This window comes from Desmodus rotundus, chromosome 3, assembly GCF_022682495.2.
Source record: "Desmodus rotundus isolate HL8 chromosome 3, HLdesRot8A.1, whole genome shotgun sequence".
Classification (NCBI taxonomy): Eukaryota; Metazoa; Chordata; class Mammalia; order Chiroptera; family Phyllostomidae; genus Desmodus; species Desmodus rotundus.
The window spans coordinates 14,109,057-14,130,110 of NC_071389.1; the positions used below are offsets into that span (position 1 = coordinate 14,109,057).

Genomic DNA, 21,054 nt, shown 5'->3' on the forward strand with positions numbered 1-21,054 from the left:
CTCCAGACCCGTCTCATTAGTCAGTCCCCTATGGTCTAACAGGACCCCCAGACCTTGTCCCCCCACCCCATCCCACTGCCCTTAGGGTCTGTGTCAACCTCTTTGACTCACCGGACTTTCCCAGGGCAAGAGCTCCAAACTGGCAGAGTAGAGGCAGCAAGCAGTGCTCCATGATGCCCACCTTTGTCTGCTGGACCACAGGACAGTATACACTGATCGCTCTGCTTGAAAGGGAGGACTCCCGTCCCCATATGCACTAACTCCAGGCTACTCCTGCTTATCCTTTAAGACATAGTTTGGACATCACCTCCTCCAGGAAGCCTTCCCTAATGACCCCCCCCCAACTCCTATAAAGTATATTACTGCAACTGCCATGTCATTTGTAATTATACTTTTATGTCTGTCTTGTGAGCATCCTGAGGATGGGGACTCTTCTTATTCATTTCTCTCTCCCCACTGCTGAGCATGAATAACCATATCCATGTGCGAAGTATTAAAGGTTACATGTTGGTGTCAAGGAAAACTACAAAAAAAAAGACTTTTGAACTGGACTTTGAAAAATAGGCAGGAGCCTGTTCAGCTGAAATGGAGAGGATGTGCCAAGTGGAGCAAGAGTGCGGCACATAGAAGGGCCCAGAAGAGAGAAAGCGTACTGTTTTCAGGAACTAATATAGAAGTCCTGTGTGGTGCAGAGTGGCCAGTGAGTCTGGAAAATTAGAGCAAGCCAGTTGTAAGGTTGTAAGTGGACTTTCTTGTCAAGCAAAAGGGGAGACTTCATCCTAAGGGCAGAGAGGAGCCGTCCATGAAGCAGGGGAGCGGCCCCATTAGAACTGTTTGAGGAGGGTTCTCGGGTAGCAGAGGACGGCGCGGCTCTCAAACTTCAGCTGCATCAGAACCGCCTGGAGGCTTATTAAGCTGTGGTTCTGGATCCAACCTGCCGAGTTCCTTCTTCAGGTCCTGAGGATATGCATTTCTCACAAATTCCAGGTAATGTGGTCTGAGAACCACACTTCGAAAACCACTGCTAGAGAGGCTGAAATGGAGAAGAATGGGCAGCAGAGAGAATACTAAGGAAGCTGTTGAAATAGCCCGAGTGACAGGTGATGGAGGCTGAGCAGAGAAGGTGCTCACATTTTAGGTCTGGGTACAGCCTACTTTTCAGTCTTAACAGTGAGATTTCCAGTATGATAAGAAGCCAGTGTGGAAAAGGGAGAAACCAGCCGGTTGGTCAGGATAGTTGCCGTGCCTGACCTGGCAGAACCAGACCCACACTGGTAATGACCTGACCTTCAGAAAGCACAACAGAGACCAGGCGCCCCGAGTTGCTGTTTAATGCCCGATTATCACACACAGGGAGGTTTACACTGCGCTCATCAAAGTAGGACCCAGGGAGAAACCGGGTTGGAGGTCAGTGACCCGTCCAGAGTCCCTGCACCGAGACCAGGTTCCCTGGGGTTTGCTCATCCTCGAGACACATGTGCCGCACACAAGGCTTCTTCACTCACCCAGGCTGGCTGGGCCTCTGGTTACCGAGGGTCCTCATGGGAGAACAGGGTCCCAGGATGGGGTGGGGACCTCAGAGCACAATGACGAGAGCCAGACAGCTGCTCGTAAACAACCCTGAAAGGCTTCCACTTCAAATGCACTAAGCCGCACAACACTCGGACACGGGACATCCAAACTCTTTCACTAAAGACACTGAACACTGTGCAGAACTGATGCTGGGAACAGCCGGGGAGAGATAATGAAGCCCGGACCATCCTGGAGCCAGTTTTACAAGCTTCCTCTCCCCACACTCCATTCCCACAGCTGTGCTGATTGGACCAGCACTGCAGCAGGGAGGGGACGCCACTCTGGTCTAGCCAACATGGTCAACGGGAAGGGACATGGGAGCATGCCCCTGGTTTTAAGGAATTTCTCAGAATCCGACTCCATCCAACAATGTAATACTACTGGGTTCCTTGGGGCCCTGAGTCTTTGATGTCCTTGGGGACACGGGTGACTTGGGAACTTCCTGGCAGAAATAAAAGACACTGGCTTTTCTTCTGCCCTAGTTTTAATGTTTACCTGGCCCCTAAAGGAAATACCCCTCAAAATATGTTCTTAAAGCACTTCAGTGAACTTGGGGGTTTCAAGTGTCACTGGAAAGAAAGAGGCTTACCTCTCGTTTCCTACACTGAGCCTGAAAATGGGCCTGGGTGGCCCAACTCCTGGGCCAGGCCGGGGGCCACACAGGAGGTGACAGAGGAAGCTGCTCGGGAAACAGGCCATGGGCCCAAGGGGCAGCCCCTCTGTCTGACCCTATGGCTGGGCATCTGGAGAAAGGGTGTGTATTCCAGCCAGATTTCACCATTAAACTCATTCGTGGTGGATCCTGCAGGCCTCTTATTCTCTTTTTTCTGATTTAATTCTAGGAAAAAGCTCTAGCTCAAGCCCAAGACATGAAAGGCAAACACGCCTGTCCTCAGAGATGGTGAGCGGCCAAAGAGCAGCCCAGCAAAGAGCTCGGAACAGTACCTCCATCTCCAGCCCCACAGGCCCAGAGCAGACCCCAGGCAGCGACCCCTCCTCCCGCAAGGGCCGAGGTGATCCTGAGCAGCTGGGCTGCAAAATGGGCTTTTGATGAAAGCCCTGTGGAGCTGTGGAGGAGGGGAGACCAAAGGCATTTCTGTAAATTGTAGAAAATTAGCCCTGTTTACAGAGCTAGGCACCTTTGGCCTGCAAATGACAAGGCACAACTGTCCCCAGCTGGACATTAGCTCGCGTTGAACCCCACTCCCCAAAGACGCCCACCTCCCGAACTTCAGATGCCTGTAGATCACTTTGAGAGCCATCACACGAGGCCGAATTCATATTATAAACCAACTTAATGCTACAAACTTAGGGGAACAAAGTGCTGCCCCTGAGCCCCTGAGAAAACAGCTCCCTGAGGAGGGGAGTGGGCCTCTCAGACCACTGCCCCTGGCCACCTCCCTCCAGAAGGAATGGCTGTGCTTCAGTCCAGGACACCCCACCTGGGGCTGGGTGGGGGAGGAGAGCTGACAGCCCCCCACCCAACTGGGCTACAGGGACAATGTGGGATGGTCAAGCCCCTGGAGGGGAGGCCCAAGACCTCAGAACTCCAGGTCAGAAGAGGTAACACAGCCCATCTCCTCATTAGCTGCCCGGTCTGGTCTGCAATGAAGACCCTCTCTGTCACTTCTGCATTCCTGTGACAAAAGGAGCCAACGTGCCTTCCAGTCCTGGTCACCTCTGTCCCTGGGTATCCACGTGAGAGCTGGGGGGAAGGCGAAGTCCTTAAAGAAACACCCCCTTTAACAAACAAGGCAAAAAACACAAAATCTTTCTAAGGAAGGGGGGAGAGGGGAGGAGGATACCAGCGTGTTCTGGCAATTTCCTGCCTTAATCTCCCCTCTCTGTGCTGTGGCTGCCTCTGCCTCCCAGGTCCTCAGTGTGAAACAGCCCCCGCCCCAGCGAGAGGCCCAAACGGAGGAGCAGTGCCTGCGACTGCCATTCAACCTGCTTCCACATTCCTGTCCGAGCTTCCTCGCAGCTCTCTCTGCTGTCTCCTTGGAGGGCCATGTTTTACATTCTAAGGGAGGGAAATAAGGAATTCCACAGGGAGGGAGGCTCCTTAATTGGCTGGTCCTGTTTCCTCAGGAGCCTCAGTGCCACCTGAGCTGGGATGGCTCCCTGGAACCGCCTCTGGGACAGAGGAGACCAGGAAGCCAAGGCTGGGACCTCAGCTGCCGCTCACTAGAATTAGGAACCTAAGTGCAATGAACAGTCCAGCAGACAGGACAGCCCCTCAGAGACCCAGCCGCCACCACAGTGCGGGGATCAGGGAGTTGGCCTGGGTGCCTGGAAACCCCGGGCTGCCCGTGGACAGCAGTCGGTGTGGGCCTGTCTGAGAAGTCTTACTAGAACATGTCCCTGCTAAAACTCAGGGAGGACACACAAACAAAACTCAACCTGAAATAAATACACAAGGCATTAAGTGCTCTCCCATAAACTGAGGGTCCTAATTACCCCTCAGAAGGCGGAGGCAGGGCCTTTCTCCAGACCTAGTCACCTCATCTGTGGCCCTTCCATTAGAGGTCAGAAGACTAAATGGGCCTTCGCAGGCCCAGCTTCCACTAGGAAGGACAGTACTCAGCCCAACACAGTCCTCACCCACACCGTCCACAACCCGCCCAGGCAGCCGCGACTGGCGTGGGGGCGGGGGTCAGGAAGGAGAGGAGACCCCCATACTCAAAGGGTAACACCTTGTGGCCAATGTCCCAGTGCAGGCAGAGGGCCTGTCAGTCTGTCTGTGAGGAGGTAGAGACAGTGGCAGGGCTGCTGGGGGCGGGCAGGGTCACTCAATTAATCAGCAGGTCCCCAAAGTCATAGAAGTCAAAGAGGTCACTGATGCCCTCGCCCCCATCCAGGCCCCACAGGTAGTCATCCTGGTCCGGGGGCGGAGAGAAGCTGATCAGAGGGGAGCCGTCCGTCAGGGCTGCGGGCAGGAGCTGGTCCTCCGTCTGCTGCAGAAGCGGGTATGGCAGCTCCAGCATGCTGTCAGTGGCCTCCAGAGGGACGAGGGATGGTGGCGGCAGCAGGACACCGTCCTGCTGGGAAGTCAGCGATGGCGCTGGAGACAAACAGACAAGGGTTATGACTGGCCCTGGTGCCCAGAAGCCTCTGGCCAGGCCCCAGAGCACGGGAGCAGCCTTCCGGTTCTCTGGACGAATGTGTGCCCTGCTCTTCTCTCCCGCCCTGCCGCATGCCTAGTGTGGCACAGGACACCCTCCCTTTCCTGGCACCTGCCCTAGCACCTGCCCTCCTTCTCCCACACTCTCCGTCCTCTCCTAGTGGGTGGGGTCTCCTGCTCTCAGAACCCACCCTCTTTCTCTACGATGCCCCTGAAATCATTTCCTGTTTTTCCTGCACCATCAATTTCTCTCGCTCTACTAGATCATTCCCATCCACCCAGGGACAGATCCAATAACTCCATCTTTCACGAAGCATCCTCCCCCGACCTCGTGACTCTCCAGTTGCCAGCCCATGTTACTGCTCCCTTTCAGAGTAGTTTCTCAAGAGTGGCCTGTGCTCACTGTCACAATGAATGCACCACTGCCCACTCAGTGGGCTAGGCCAGGAAGCCCAAGAATCCTGGAATCCAGCCCATTTCCCCTGCATCCAATCCAGCAGCAACTCGTCTCCACAACCAAGAGAATTCTCCGAGCTGCCCACTCCCCCTCAGTTCCATCGCTGCGGTCCTTGTCCTAGCCCCTCCTCTCTCACCCACACCACTGCAGGAGCCTCCTGACCAGCCACCTTGCTTCAACTCTTGTCTCTTGCCGTCTGTGCCCTGATATAAAAAGAACTTAAGAGACCTGGCTGGTGTGGCTCAGTGGGCTGGGCGCCAGCCTGTGAACCAAAAGGTCACCAGTTCAATTCCCAGACAGGGCACATTCCTGGTTTGAGGACCAGGTCCCCAGTAGAGGGCGTGTGAGAGGCAACTGATCAGTGTTTCTCTCCCTCTCCTTCTCCCTCAAAAAAAGTAAATAAATACATTTTTTTTAAATAAAAGAAATTAGAATGAAATGCAAGTTCTGACGAGGGCTGAGAAGGCCCTGTATGACCGGGCCCTGTCTACCTTCCTCCCACAGCCCACGCTCAACCGCTCTAGCTGCACTAGCCATCAGCTGTCCTTCGGACACCAAGTTCACTTTCACGTAGAGGTAAGAAGGCGACTTGCTACTCAGAGACGTGGAGCAGGGCACAGGAATCCCCTGTCCAGTGTACCCCGATGCCTGCATTCTCACCACGTGAGTCATCCCTTAAGGCCCAACCAAGCATCGCTTTGGAAATGCAACCATGCCGGTGTGCCGGCCTGCCTGCCTGCGGGGAAGAGACTTCATGCGGATGAGCCCGTGTGTCCTCACCTCTAACACAGGGACGGTGACACAGACTCAGAGGGCGGCGGAGAGGGTTAAATGCTAAGCGCAGGTGAAGCACGGCTGGCGTGCAGAAACCCCGCACTGGGTCTGTCGCTGCCCTGTTGACGGTTACAATGGCTCCCGTTCACCAAGGGCTTACGGGGCCCAGCTCTGCCCTCAAGGAGAGGCAGGTGTCACCTCCACGGACACTCAAATGTCAGTGTTGTTACCCCATTTACAGATGGGGAAACTGAAGCTTAAAGAAGTCAATTAAATGTATTCAAATGAAAAAAACAAAATATGAATGTTTATTGTGTTGCAGAGGCCTGCAGGTATTATAGTAAGAGGTGGCTAAGGGAGTGGGAGGGATGTGGGCTCAGATCCCAGCCCCACCTCACCGGCTGTGGGACCCAGCGCCTCTGTTTCAGCACAAGGAAAAGTAAGGGTCCACCTCAGTGAGTTGCTGGGAGCAGCAGCTGGGATAACCCGAGAAAGCCTCTGCTGCAGGCCGGACCTCGCTCTCTCTCTCGTTCTCTCTCTCTCTCTCTCTCCCCATCTCGGGGTTTATCACATCCTGAAGAGAATGGCTCTTTGTAATGTCTGTGCCTCCACCACTGAGTGGCTCGCATTCACTTATGTACCTCCCAAACTGCACATAGTAGGTGCTCAGTTCACACGAGCTTTTTAAAAAAAATCACATTCACGCTATGTCATCTCCATAACCCACCCCATGGTCACGAGGGAGTTATGAGTGTGGGAGCAGGCTCCCAGGGGCTCCAGTGACTCACCCACCGTCACCAAGTCACAGGACGTGAGGTGAGGGCAAGCCCCCTGATTTTAACTTCTGTGCCGTCAGCCACATTTAGGTTTACCTCAGAATGTCAGGGCCTGGAAGGATGGTCTCAAAGGACAACGGAAGTGAAAGTGGTTCGAACTTTGGAGAGCTGTGTACTTGTTGACAGAGGAGGGAGAACGGGGTGGGGCACAGGCCTGGGGTGGGAGATAGGCACTGGGAGGTGCCCAGAGGGACAGATGGTTGGCGCAGGGAGAAGCCCTGGTCCCCAGACCAGGCCAGGACACAGGAGAGATCATAAGAGAAGAGTTGGGAGTCTGGGCTGTTGCCCAAGCTCCACCACCAACTTGCTGTGTGGCCTTAGAGAAGTCACTTGCCCTCTCTGGGCTTCTTTTATTCACATGTAAAATGAAGGGCTGAGTTAGATCAGGGGTCAGCAAACTTCTGTAAAAGGCCCATAGTATTTTCGGCTTTGCAGGGCACTTACGGTCTCTGTCACAGTTGCTTTCTTTTCTTTTTCCCCTACAACTCTCACAATGTGAAAACCATTTTTGGCTCACGAACCACAGAAAAACAGGCCGCATTTGGCCTGCAGGCAACAGCGTGTCAATCCTTGAGTTACAAAAAGAAATAGAACCCAATCTGTATTCTACAGACCTTCCCAAACACACCTCTTCCACCAGACCAGTTCTAGCTCTGCATTTGTTTTGTTGTTTAAGATTTTATTTGTGTTCAGAGAGTGGGGAAAGGACAAACATCCAACATGTGAGAGATACATTGATCAGTTGCTCTCACACACCCCCAACTGGGGACTCTCAGACCGCAACCCAGGCATGTGCCCTGACTGGGAATCGAACCAGTGACCTTTTGGTTTGCAGGCCAGTACTCAATCCACTGAGCCACACCAGCCAGGGCTCTGCATTTGTTTAAACCCTGGGATTCTACTTAAGGAAATTCCGGTGCTAAAACACAGAATGGAACACTGGCCTGCACGGCCTCGAGAATCCTGCCAGTTTGACCTGAAGTGCAATCCCAGCAAAGGGCAAACACCACGCTGGTGGAGGGGCCTTCGCAGGTTCCCACTCCCACTCCTTCCGGACCCCCACCCTCCCTAGGAAGCCCTCAGCAACCTCTCCCACCTCTTCACCCAATGGCAGCTGCCTCATACTACTTCCTGCCAGGTGTAGCCAACGTTTAGCCGGACCGTCCACCTCCCAGCCCGGGCTGAGTCAAGATCCCCTGCCTGACTTGTTCCGGTTCTTGCGGAGACAGCACTGGGCTAGGGATGTGGAGACCGAGGCTCAGGGCCCAGCTGTGTCGTCTCCCAGCTGGGAGACCTCGGGCAGGCCACATCACCTCTCTGCCTCCGTTGATCATCTCTGCCCTGGGAACAGTAAAACCCACCTCAAGCATTGCTGTGAGGAGTCATGTGAGAATGGGAGTACCTGGTACAGTCAGTGTTCAAAAACCTTAGTTATTATTGTCCAAGAAAGCATTGAGCCTTCCTCAAAAAAAAAAGAGATATATATACAGTTTCCACTTCCTGTGGGCTCATGAGTGCCAGAAGCTCTGCTCTTAGTAGCTGTCCCAGAAGCAGCAGGGCTGGTGGTGGCAGTGGTAATCACAGTAACAACAGCGAGCATTCATTGCCAGGCACAGTCCTGAGTGCTTTTGTGTATCCACCCATTCAACTCTCACAACAACCCATGAAGTGAATACCATTAATTACTAGGCCCAACTTACAGGTGAGGAAATTGAGGAAAAGAGAAGTTCAATAACTTGTCCAAGATCGCGTAGCTGGTAAGGGGAAGAGCTGGGATTCAAACCCAGGCCCCCCACTGCCCTGAAGCAGGATCAGCCTGCCGATGAGAGAGCAATGCACGCGTGCTTTATGGGGGGTAGAGTGCAATGCACACACACGGGGGAGCACTATATCCCCTGCCGCTGGGTAGAAGGTCAAACCCAGCAAATATCGATGTGGAAGAGGAAACTAAGGCCGGTGGCTCTCCCCACCTCCTCTTCCCCTGGACAGAGGGCCCTACCTGGGGATGCCGTGGGTTCCAGAACGCCAGGGTTGGTGCTGCTGCTGGGCTGGGCAGAGTCAGGGCTGGGACTGAGGGTGGGCATGGAGGGGATGGGTTCCTTGGCTGGGCTATCTGGTTCCTGCATCTCCTCCGGGCACAGGTAGACTTCGATGGGCCCCTGCGTGCTCTTCAGGTATATCTGCAGGTTCTCCTGGAGGAGGAAGAGAAGCCAGGCCATGGCTCTGGGCAGCTGGACATTGACTTGGGGTCAGTGTACACGGACGGACACACATGGCTCCCATCATCAATGAGAGCAAGCTCAACTCCTGAGCTGGGCACGGAGGCCTGCTCTGTCTAGCCTGCGGTGACATCTGCTGCTTTGCCTGCCTGGCCCCCTGGCCCCCAGACCCCCTTCTTTTTGGGCGAATGCCTGGATTTTCCTTTGGGAAATCCCTCTATCCCCACTCTCAAGCTCCAGTGGGTGGGCTTGGGATGCAGGATGAGGAAGTCTGAGGGACAGTGACTGGTGCAGGATGGCATGTGACTCAGGCTGGTCCAGCCAGCATTGGGCCCAGGGCCTGGCAATGGAAGCTCCCTTCCCATTGGGGTTGCCCAGCTGGTATCACGAAGGCTATCTTTGCCACAGGGGGAGAGCCCCCCTGGGAACAGAGTCAGCAAAGACAGCGGCACAGTGAGAGATGGACTTAAAGTCATAGGTGAGCCCCTGCGGCCAGCCTGGCCTGCAACCTCCACATCCTCCCCACCTCCCCCGACCTGTCACTCAGCTCCCTCTCCCCCCTCACTGAAGCCAGCTGGACCAGTCTCTCTGCTACTTGTAACCATGGGTCCTGATACATGGCTTTCCCATCCCTGCCTCTTGTCTAGCACATACCAGCAGCTTCAGCCACGGCTGACTGCACACACATGCCATGCCGGCACGTACTCAGCTCTCCGGGCCCGGGCTCACACAGCCCCTCCCTCCCCCACTCCACCTGGCAAAAGTCCCATGCAATGATATTGAGATAGGTTTGCACAGTGACAGGTGGTGACTAAGCTTCGTGTGGCGATCACATCACAAGGTGTACAACTGTTGAGTCATTATGTTGTACACCTGGAACTGATACAATACTGTATACTGACTCTATGTAAATAAATGACTTGATTTTTAAAAATCCTACTCATTCTTTAGGACCCAGTTTAACTGTCACCACTGATGGGTGCTTCCTCCAGCTCTCCTTCCTCCTGGCCCTCAAAGCCCATCTTCAGTCTTTGACCCACTGCTTGCTTGGGCCTTTCCCCCCTTAGGTTCTGAGCTCCTCCAAGGTGGCGAAGGCAGGGCCTTATTTATCGTCACGTTCTCCCATTAAACAGATTATTTCTTGCATCCCCATGAGGCTCTGGGTCGGGGCACCACAGGCGGGGAGTGTACTTTTGTGGAGTGCACACTAACGCACAAAGCAGAACACCGTCATGTGAGCACCGAGAATTCTGGCAACTGGAGTTCAGTGTGGTGGGAAAGCACGGGGGTTATGAATTCTGGGGTGATCAGGGAAGGCTTCCATGTGGAAGTGATGTTTGAGTTGAGACTTGTAGGCTCAATGGCTAAACCAGGGGGAGAGAGGGAAGAGTATTTCAGCTGCAGGGAACAGCATGTGTGAAGTCCTGTACTGGGGACAAGCTTACTGCGGTAGGAACCTGCAGGCAGGCCAGTGGCTGAAGCAAGGACGAGGGGCAGCGCATGGGAGGAGGCTGGTGTGAGTTCAGAGCGCAGAGGGCCTCGCAGGGAGCGTTGAGAATTTCGGTCTTTCATCTAGAACAGCATGGTTAGCATGGAAGGGTTATTGTGAGCACTACCACTGCTGTGTGTGGTCACACGTGTGCGTGTGTGCAGGCACACAGGGGCTGGTGGGACGCAGACAGCAACCAGAGGCAGAGGTTTTTCTCAGGCCAGAATCGGTCGCCCTTTCCAGCTTCCGTCATTTCTACCACAGCTCAGGGCTTGCCGTGGGCGCTAGCAAGGCCTGGGGGAGCTGGAGGCTGGGCAGGGCCAGGGCCAGGGCCAGCAGAACTGCCCAGGGTCTACCTAACCCTGCTTTCACCAAATGCTCCCCCTGCTCACCTCACTCCTCTCGGGCACTTCCAGTCGTGTCTGCGGAGGGGCCTTGACAGCGATCACCGTCTGTTCCTTAAAGGTGCCGATAGCTCGGATGTCCTGGTAAGTCACGTAGGCCAGTGTGGGGGGCAGAGTCAAGGGAAGTCGAAACCCACGCCTTCGGCCCACCAGGCAGGGGTCCCCCCCTCTCCTAAGCCTTTGAACATTTTCCTCACGCCTTCTATAGCATAGGAACAATCCAAAACTGCAACCTGTTGTTAATATTATAAGCTACTTCGGATCTCTTTAGAAAGCAAACAAAGGTATAAATCATTTTTTTTAAATGCTGCCTTTTGTCAGTTTTTTACATAAAGGCTTCATATCTTAAACTAGAGAAGGCAGGAAGACATGTCTTATTTCTTTAAATTTCTCACAATGCCTAGCATCCTTCTGAATATACAAGGTCATATACAAAAAAGCAATTAGGCCCTGGCTGGTGTGGCTCAGTGGATGGGGTGCAGGCCTACAAAACAAAGGGTCGCCAGTTCGACTCCCAGTCGGGGCACATGCCTGGGCTGCGGGCCAGGTCCCCAGTATGGGGGGCAGGAGAGGCATCACAACATTGATGTCTCTCTCCCTCTCTTTCTCCCTCCCTTCCCCTCTCTCTAAAAATAAATAAATTCCTAAAAAAAAAAAACACAAAACAACATAACCTGTGGAAGTTTCAAGAACAATGGCTATGTTGCAGGGGCAGCTATTTCTTTCTTTTCTCCATTTTGCAGGTTTAAAGAAATGCACTTGTCTAACTTTTACTATGAGAAGGCCACTTCAGCAGAACCAAGAGGAGAAGCCACCCAGAAAGGAAAACGCAGACATGCCAGGCCCTGAGGGAGGCACTGCATCTGCTCTGGAGAGACGTGAGCACGCAACAGGTCCCCACTCCCTGGCAGCCTTCTCCCAACCAAAGAGGATATTTCTTGTTGGCCTTGTCCTCGGTCAGGTGCTTGAAGTTCAGAGAGCAGCTCTGGATGAGCTGGTCCAAGGCCTGCTCCGTACTCGTCAGCTCCTTCAGCTCCTGCCCCAGCTGCTGCTGCTTCCTGGGCCCAGTGGGGTCTTCAAATATTCCCCTGCCTCTGGGAAGAGAGCAGCCCCCCAGTGTAAGTCTCAGTAGCACCCAGGGGCCCCAACCCGAGGGTTGCTGGGCTCAGCTGCACAGATAGTGCACAACCCCCGGACGAGACCTTTCCCATGGTCTATGGGGTACTCCTGGGTCGTGCAAATCAGCTCCCAGGGAGCTGCCAGCGATCGAACCTTGATATTTGGGGGTTGGGCTAGGGAAAAGAAATAAATCAGAGCATGACCCCACTTGTGGGAGGCTTTCAACTCTGTCCACCTATGCCCCAGCCTCCCCCAAATGGCAGGGAGCTAGAATGACCTCAGTCCTGACCCCCCTGCCAGGGTTCTCTTAGGGTTCAGGCCAGAGGCTGCAGGTCTGCTCTTTAAGACTTTGTGCAAGTGAGGAGAGGAGCCTGGAGTCCTCACATGTCTGAGCTGGAAGGAGCCTAGGTTATTACCACTCAGGAGCCTTCCTACACTAGAAGAGGGAAATCTTGGGGTCCCTGACTCAAGAGGATGCAGTCCGCTTAGGCCTTTCCACCTCCTAGAAAGCACCCTCCACCCCGCCCCGCCCTGCTCTCCCAGTACTGCTCCAGCATATACACCAGCTCTTCCACTCCCAGGTCCACTGGCTCCGCCCCCAGCTTTAACCTGGTGGGTGTTGCTCGTGGCCTGCTCCGAGCTCTTGTGCCCATTGGATGCTGCTCTCAGCCCACCCCCCGACTTCAACACCCACTGGATATTGCTCCTGGTTCCACCCCTAGCACATGCACCCACAGGGGCCATGAGCCCCAGGCCAGGCACTTACACCCACTGGATGTTATTCTTAGCCTTCTTGCGGATGAGCTGGATGCCCTCCAGCACGTTGGTGATGTCATAGATGCGCCGTTTCTGCACGTCCAGCACCTCAGCAGCCCAGTTCAGATCCAGGACCCCATCCTTGGACTCGCTCAGGAGGTAAATGAACTTCTTGGTGAGCAGCCCCAGCGATGTGTCATACCGAGTCTTCTCCCCAGGGGACTTGGGTGCTGAGGGGGAAAGGGGCCCAGTCAGTGCTGAGAGAAGGCCAGTCTGGGGAGCCTCCTTCATGGACCTGGACCCATTCAATGCCACCCTTCACAAGAGCACCCGCTTTCCAGTTACAGAGCACTGTGAGGCAGGGGTTATTCACTACATTGTCCAAACAGGGAGCCTCATACCTAGAGCGGGAAAGTGATTTGCTAAGGTCTCATAGCCAAGGGCAATGTCAGGGCTCAAACCAAGCGTCCTAACCCCTGGTTCAGAACACCTTTCCACCACAGCTTACGGCAGCCACATCACCACCACCACCACCACCACCACCAACGATGACAACGACAAACGCTTGCTGTGTGTAGGTCACTGTGCTAAGCCCTTTCCTTACACAACAAATTTAATCCCTACAACACCCTACAAATTTGGTGCATAACCATCCCCATTTTATAGATGGGAATACTGAGGCACAGGCAGGTTAAGTAACATGCTCACCTCACTGGGCTAGAAAGTGGCAAAGCTGGGATTTAAACCCAGGCAGTGTAAATCTAAGTCTTCCTTCTTAAGCATTATCCTATCCCTCCAGTTATGAAACACGAAGTTAGGAGAGGGAGCAAATGACAAGCTTGGGTTTGGGGACGTTCTTACAGGCTTGCCTTTTCTTTCCATGTGCCCCAGTGGGGCGGGTTCATGAAAAGGCCCCCTTGTTAATGAAGCTGATGTCACAAGAGCACAGCTCAGCTGCAGCATCTTAAACCACAAGAGGACTTTTGCAATCAAGTGACTTGCAAGTCATATAGCAAGTTGGTGTCCACACTAGTTCAGGAAACTGAGTTTTAGAGAGTCTCAGATTCCTCTAGAAGGAGACCTTAGGATCCCTTAACATAAAGATGACAAGTATTTGTATTTGGCACACAGGCTGGTTTTTTCACTTTTGCACCCAGGGCAGACATTACTAATTGATCAATGCATTTAGGATCCTTCATAATCTGCCCGGACCCCCAGATTCCTGACTCTCATGCTTCCCACCCAGTCACATACCTTCTTTATTAGGTCTCTGACCCCCCAAATTAGCATTCCCTCCTAACACAGGTGCTGAAACTCCCACTCGAACCAGAATGATTGCAAATATTAAGGCGGAAAATCTGGGCAACTTAGCTTTAGGAAGTCGCTGCCTGGGCAGCCTCTGGATCTTGAAAAACTCTGAGGTAGCATGAGTTGGATTAATCCCAGCTTCACTTCCCCTTGAATCACTTATTTAGCTCTCTATCTGCATGCGGAGGGAGGAACCTGCTCCTCTCTGAGATGCAATCTCTCTCTGAGAAAAGGTCAGATTGGACTAAGAAACTTTAAAAACAGTAAGCTCCCAAATAAATCATCGGTCATCCTGTTTCAAACCAGAGCGCTGAGGTGCGAGAGAAGCAGTACAAGATGGGGCTGCAGTCCCGACTGCACCTGCCAGCAGCCTGAACTTGGGCAAGGCGCTCAAGCTCTGAGTCTCAAGTCGCTTCATCAGTCAAAGGCAGGTAATCCTACCTACCTGGAGGGATCCAGGGAGAGAACACACCAGGAAGTGTGCTACAAATATTACTCCTGATGATTTGGGCAGGGCTGCTGCCCTGGGCCCCTGCCCACCCCACCCCCAGTCTCCTGCCCCCCCCCTCCCCGGTGCCCCATCAGCACCACTTACTTTTAGGGCTGGGGAGGCCATCCACTCTAATGTGCTTCCCCTTGGGGGTCTGGAATTCCAGGACCTCGGGCCTCCCAATGCCCTCCAGGTCCAGCTTCCTTTTGGCCTTGGAAAGAGAGGAGAGAGGCAGGGTTTGAGAATCAATCCCTCTTCAGCCTTTCCCCAACCTGGAGCCAAAGCCCTGAGGCCACCAGCAGCTACTTCCTGACTCAGTTTACCCCCAGTCCTGGTGAAACATCACTGTACTTGGTGAGGAAATATCAATGACCTGACAAGTGACCTTTCAGGGGAAGGAAGTCTTATTTTCTGAGAGGCACACCACACTCCCATCCTCTGAGGCCCAGGCACGTGAGACCCTACCAAAGTCAGTCTGGCCACGAGCTCAAAGTTCCTTAATAACAGGCTACAAGGTCACTTCTACATCTGCCCCTCCCCCTATGCACAGAGGATGATGCAGGAAGGAGTGGGTGGGGCCTAAACCACATCAGACTGGGGAGAGCCCCCCCCCCCATGAAGCAGCTGGCCCAGCCAGACTGGGTGCCCATCACAGCCCCACAGCTGGACCTTATCAGGGTGGGGCTGGGCATCCGCCCAGGCCCAGGGGACTTCCTGGATTGGTGCCACAACCCAGGGAGGTGCCCACATCGGGAAGCAGTGCAAACATCCCCCACCCCGATGTTTGGACTCCAGCTCAAGGGCTCCAGGGCCTCCTGAATAGACTCCACTTGCCATTCTTCGTTAGTGGAGAGGGGCAGACAATGAATCCTTACCCTATGTCTTAAGGACAAGCAGCTGAGGTCCCCCTTCCCCCTCCCCGTTCCCGCCAAGCTTGGGAAACACCTGCTGGGGAAATCAAACCACAGACCCATCTGCTCCTCTACACCCCATTGTCGCCGGGCCCCAGTTAGGCCCAGAAGCTGCGCTGGCCCGGAAGGGGCCTCGCTCCTGGTTAGGGTTGGGCAGGGGCAGGGCTAGGGCACTGGGGCACTGGGGCGCTGGAGCCAGAGACCTGGGCTTGCACCTCCCAGCTCCTTCACAGGCACACGCAACTTGGAGAAATGCCCCACAACTAGGAACCTGTTTCCTCCTCTGTAATATGGGGCAGAAAAATACCTCCACCAAGGGGCCATTGTAAGAATTCAAGATAACCTCTGTAGAGTGCTTAGCCTGTGGCTCAGCACACAGTAGATGTTCAGGAAATGCAAAGTCCCTACTCTAAAATCCAATCTCAGCCTCTTCCTTGGTACACACTTCTGGGGGTCGCTGAGCCTCTTTGCTGTCCCAACCAGTCAGCCTACCCTGGCTGGGACAGAGAGGCCTATTTTAACCTTTGGTAGTGAAGTCATGCTCCGCAGGGCTTAGAGTTCTAACCGCTACTGAGCACAGCTGGGCTAGCAGGTGTGGGAGGTAAGGACAGTTCTTGCTCTACGCTTCCCTCTGTGCTGCCACTCCCCCCACACCTCCTCCAGGAAGTCTTCCTGGATTGAGTTGAGGGGCACTGCTCCTTGGTTTGAGGAGCCTAAATATGATATTTCTCTCCTCCACACCTACCCAGATGTGGACATGGTCCAAACACCTCCCTGCTCATTCCTCTTGAAGTCTTTCTGAAATATTCCTTTTCTAACCTCCCAGCTGGTGACATCCTAGATTCTAGGGAAGTTGACCTGCTCTGCCCCCATCTTGTCTCTAGAGAAAGGCCCAATCATTTACTGAAAACTTCCACATGCCCTGGTCCAAGCCTGAACATTCACCATCTCACTGAATCTTCCCAACACCACTCACCCCCATTTTACAGCTAAAGTAACCGAGATTTGGTGAACTCCAAGGCCTTTATCAATCCTGATCAAGGTTATTGATCCCAGAATCCTTCATCCATTCCTCAAAAGGAATGCCAAGGGCAGGGAGAAGAAGGGAAGTCAGGCTGAGTTCTGGCTGAGGCAGAGGTGGGGTGACCCAGAATCTCCCAGCCCCACCTACCTCCCCCACCTGGCAGAACACACCAGGAAGGACCTCACTACCTGCAGAGTGGGGAGAAATGGGAGAGGACCTTGAGCAGAGTCCCCACGAAGAGCCTGCCCTGTGCTCATCAGTCCTGTGACATCGGTGTTGGCAATCTCTCCGGGCAGAGAAGTGGGGACTCGGAGAGGCTAAGCCACGTGCCCAAGGTCACACAGACGAAGGGAAGAGGCAGTTTTAACCCAGGACTGTCTGATTCTAAAGCCACGTAGCAGGCTTCCTCAGCTCCATCCCACATGCACTTCCTCAGAATCTGCTGGAATTTGGGCCAAGGCCTGGCCATACCCACCTGCCTCCATCACTTTATACACACACACCAGCCCCCTCCCTTGTCCTGTACTCTGAGTCCCTAAGCAGCAAAGTGTCCCACACCCAAGGACAACTCTCTGACACCTTTGTGCGCTGCCCAGAGAAAGGTCAGCCCGAGGATGTTCCTGAGCCTGCAGAACAGAAAGTGGCCAAGGACAAGCCCAGGAGGAAGACCAAGGAGAGGCTGAGCACGAGCCTTGGAACCAGGCCCGCCTGGGTTCCCATCCAGCCCTCCTACCCCACTTCTTAGCTGGGTGAGCTGAGCAAGTCAGCTGACCTCTGGTGTCCTGCCTGTGAAGTGGAAATAAGCCACTCGACCTCTGCTGTGGATCCGGTAAGACAGTGCAGCAGAGCGCTTTGCTCACTCAGGGGAGCTGCTGTCACTAAAGTGCCAGAGGCACCAGAAGGGGAAAAGTTCAGAGGTCAGCTGAAAAGACAGGGATGTGCCAAGAGCAGAAGTCTGGGACCACACCCAGAGGCCAGGTTGGCTCTGACCTAGGCCCTCTTAGGCAGTCCCTTGGGCTGCTTCTTAAAGGCCTGGTTAAAATTTGAAGCCACCCAGCCAATCCTGAGGGAGAAGAACAGAGGTCCTTTCTAAGGCAGCCCCAGAAGCAAGAGAGCCAGACACAACCCCCTTTCAGGGCAGCCAGGTGAGGAAACGGGCTCACAGGAGGGGAAGCGACTTGCCCAACGTCACACAGGGAGTGCAGCCAGGCCACTAGGGCCCAAGTCCTAAGTTAGACAACGGGGCAGGAGCAAGTGCAAGGCCGAAACTGAGAGCCTCACTTCCAGATCCCAGCGTGGCATTTGCAGCCTCGCCTGTCTGAGCCTACGTTTCCTCATCCCACCTGCCTTGCAGGGTTGTTCGTCAAAATGTTCACTGTCTTTCACGGTTCTCAGAGGAAATTTGGAAAATACAGAGAAATTCAAAGGAAAAGAGAACAGTGCAGAACCCCACCCTCTTCACAGGTTCCTGCAGGTATGAAAGACCACGGTGCAGTGCCTGGCCGGAACAGGGACTCAACAATCATCCCAAGCCTTCTCCACAGAGTGGCAGAAAAAGCACTAGACAGAGAGCGCAGAGACCTGGGCTCTGCCCTTCATTCTGCCATTGAACTTGGTTGCCATCCCTGGGCAGTGCCTGAGGTCCCTTTAAACAACATCTCACTGACAAATCCTGCTCACCCTGCACTTTGCAGCCTGGCCACAAAGCAAGCGGCCACACCCAGGGCTGGGTTTGGAGCTACTCCAGGTCACACCCTGGTAAAATGAGTAAGCAGGGGGCCAAGGCCTGCCTACAGGGCCAGGGGCACCAGGCATCTGAGGACCGACAGGAAAAAGGGAGCTCTGGGCTCGGTAGGCCTTTAGGGTGGTCTGATGGAAGGAGACTCTACCATCTCTTGGCTTGTTACTTGGAAAAGTGACTTCACAACTCTGCTCAGTTTCCTCATCTGGAAGATGCCTCATCCCAGGCATCTTGACCAAGATAACGAATGTGAAGAGTGCCAAGCAGTGCCTGGCACCCAACAAGCAAGCAAAATGGCTCTCAGTAAAAGAGAGCCATTCTTGCTGTGATTAATGAGCCCCTCTTGGAGGGAGGTACAAACAGATGCACTCAGGCTCCTCTGGGAGAGAAGCAGTTCAAAACCACAGCTGTTACTGAAACTCAGCCTGGGTGCCTGAAAGCAGCTGGCCAAAGGACACAGGGCCGGCCACTGAGCCCCTTCCCGGGATGCGCCCAGCTTCTAAGTCAAGCAGTGCTGGGGGAAGTCAAGGCTGCAGAGAAGAGACGGATGACCACCTGCCTGTGGCATCATACGTCTCCCTGTAGGGCCTTGGACAGGTCACATCCCCTCTCTGAGCCTCATTTTCCCCCTACTGCCATCTACTTCACAGGGTTCAAAATTGGTTTAGGCTGTTAAATGCTGAACACAAGACAGAGACCCAGTCCCAGTTACCCTTGACTGCTTGACCTATAAAATGGGACTAGCTCTCCCTCTCCTTCCTCCTGGTTGGAAATGACATGAGGAAGGGGCTCTGGGTAGGTTAAAGCCTAGAATATGGCCAAGCATGATTCCAGTAGCAGGGAGTAAAGGTTCTGCCTGCATCCAGAAATGGCTGGGGTCTGTGCCTGTTGATTGACACAATCACTCACAACTAAGCAAACCTACAACACCCGCTCCCTGGAGCCTGCTCCCAAAACCCAGCACCTGGAGCTGGAAGTGACCTGAGATGAGTTGGCTCCACAGCTACTCCACGCACACACACATTTTCAAGAAAATGAAACTGGGTCTAAGACTTGTTCAAGGACACACAGTGAATTAGTGGCAGTTAAGACAAGAAACCAGGCTCTCCAACCTCCCCCCTTCCCCTAGGGCTTTTCCCACTCCACCCGCACCCTATGGTTGTTTAGATTCTCATGGGCTGCAGCCAGGAATTCCACTCCCACAAAACACACCCTTGTGCCCAGTGCACCACACTTCGGGCTCTCCCTGGCAACAGGCTTGGGGGCTTAAGGAGGGAACAGTCCATCTGAACAGGAACGCCAGGGAGCTGCCCCCAACTTGCACCTGCCACTGGCTGTCTGGGAAGGAAGACTGGGCCTAGGGGAGGACCCAGGGCACGTCGTAATTAGGAAGGAGTTGGCTGGATGGAAAATTTGGAGTCTGTCCAAGTCATACTGGACTGAGAAGACACCCCCCCTCCCCCATTTTAAAGTCCCTACAGTATCCGCAGCCCTAGCTCTGTGCTGGCACAATAGCAGGTGCCCAGTACTGGTTACTGAGCCAAACAATGAATGAAGGATGAATGAATGACTACAAAGTTGGCTCCCCGGACTTCCCCAAAGTCACATAGTGCACTAGGGGTGGTGGGATGGGTCTCCACACTCCCAACCCAGTGTTCATCCCACTCCATTCCAATGTTATTTCACCCCAAGTTTGAAAATCAAGGGCTCTTCTCCATTGGGGGCATTGGATTGTTCTGGAGGCTGAAAGCTCCCCTTCTTCCTCCCCAAACTCCACCTGCTTTACTCAAACCGGGTCCCAGGCTCCTCTCCCTCCTTTACCACACCCGGAAAACATAGGGGGAAGCGGTTAGGGGGTGTGGAAGGGGTCCCCAGAATTACCGGCAGCCGGCCAGCCGGCACGCATCGCACAGCTTGGCCCTCCGGTCCGTGGGGGGTGGCGTCGAGGCAGGTGCCGGGCACCGCGGCCGGAGGCACAGTCTGAGGGTACAGCGGGGTGTAGTAGGTGGTGGTGACCGGGCAGAGCTGGGGGCTGCCGAGGCCGGTCGGCCACAGTTCGGTGGGGCTCATCGCGGGCAGCCCCTTCAGGGACGACCCAGCGGCCGGAGCCAGGGCCCGGGGCCCTCGCAACATGGCGAGCGCAGAGCCCCCTCCCCTGGCGCGCCTGCGGGCACCAGCAAGCTTCGGGGCCAGCAGCGGCTCACACGGCCCGCGGCATGGTGCGGAGGCCCGGGAAAGCCGCCAATGGACGCCTGCGGGGCAAGGCCGGACCCTCCCCTCCTGGCCTGCGGCCGAGCAGCGCTAAGAGATGCCGGTTTGGAGATCGACCCGCCGCAGGGGCTGCTGCACAGCCAGAGGCTGCCCCGCCCCAAGGGCGGCCGCGACCCGCGACGGCCCCACGCCCCTGACGGCTTCGGCGCCTAGGGTGCAGCGCCTAGGGGTTTCTGGCGTACCCGCGGGCTCGACCGAGACGTGACGCGCTCGGACCGGGTAGGAGGACCGATTGCACCGACTCTCTCTCGCCTTGCTCTGTAGTCCCTGAGCTTTTCTCTGCTTTTTTCCTCCTTCTTTTTTTTTTTTTTTTTTAGCGCCAAACTGCGTACCGCGAAATTCGGATCTCCCGCGGAAAACGCCGTGCTTCAGTTGGTCGCTGCAACAGGCATAGGCTCCACCTCCCGGAAAGGACCCATCCCCTAGGCGGTGATTGCAACAGGAGTTTGGCTGCTTAAAGAGACAGCCACACCTGCTGTCGTTCGGAAAACAAACTGGGAGGGAGGTACTGTGCCGAAGCACCTGAGCACTGCGGAGCGCTCTGCGGAATGGGCCCGAATTC

The 21,054-nt window shown here is 54.6% G+C and overlaps 1 protein-coding gene across 1 annotated transcript; it reads right to left on the reverse strand.

The window, feature by feature from the left end:
• Positions 1-1,292: 1,292 nt before the first annotated feature.
• On the reverse strand, positions 1,293-20,806 carry E2F2 (E2F transcription factor 2). The gene is made up of 7 exons (XM_053921129.2): positions 20,103-20,806; positions 14,651-14,756; positions 12,758-12,977; positions 11,807-11,966; positions 10,861-10,974; positions 8,760-8,952; positions 1,293-4,633 (listed from the first exon to the last, which is right to left on the reverse strand). Exons 1-7 carry the CDS (start codon positions 20,352-20,354, stop codon positions 4,362-4,364), a joined length of 1,317 nt encoding a protein of 438 aa, XP_053777104.1. The 5' UTR covers positions 20,355-20,806; the 3' UTR covers positions 1,293-4,361.
• Between the last annotated feature and the right edge of the window lie 248 nt (positions 20,807-21,054).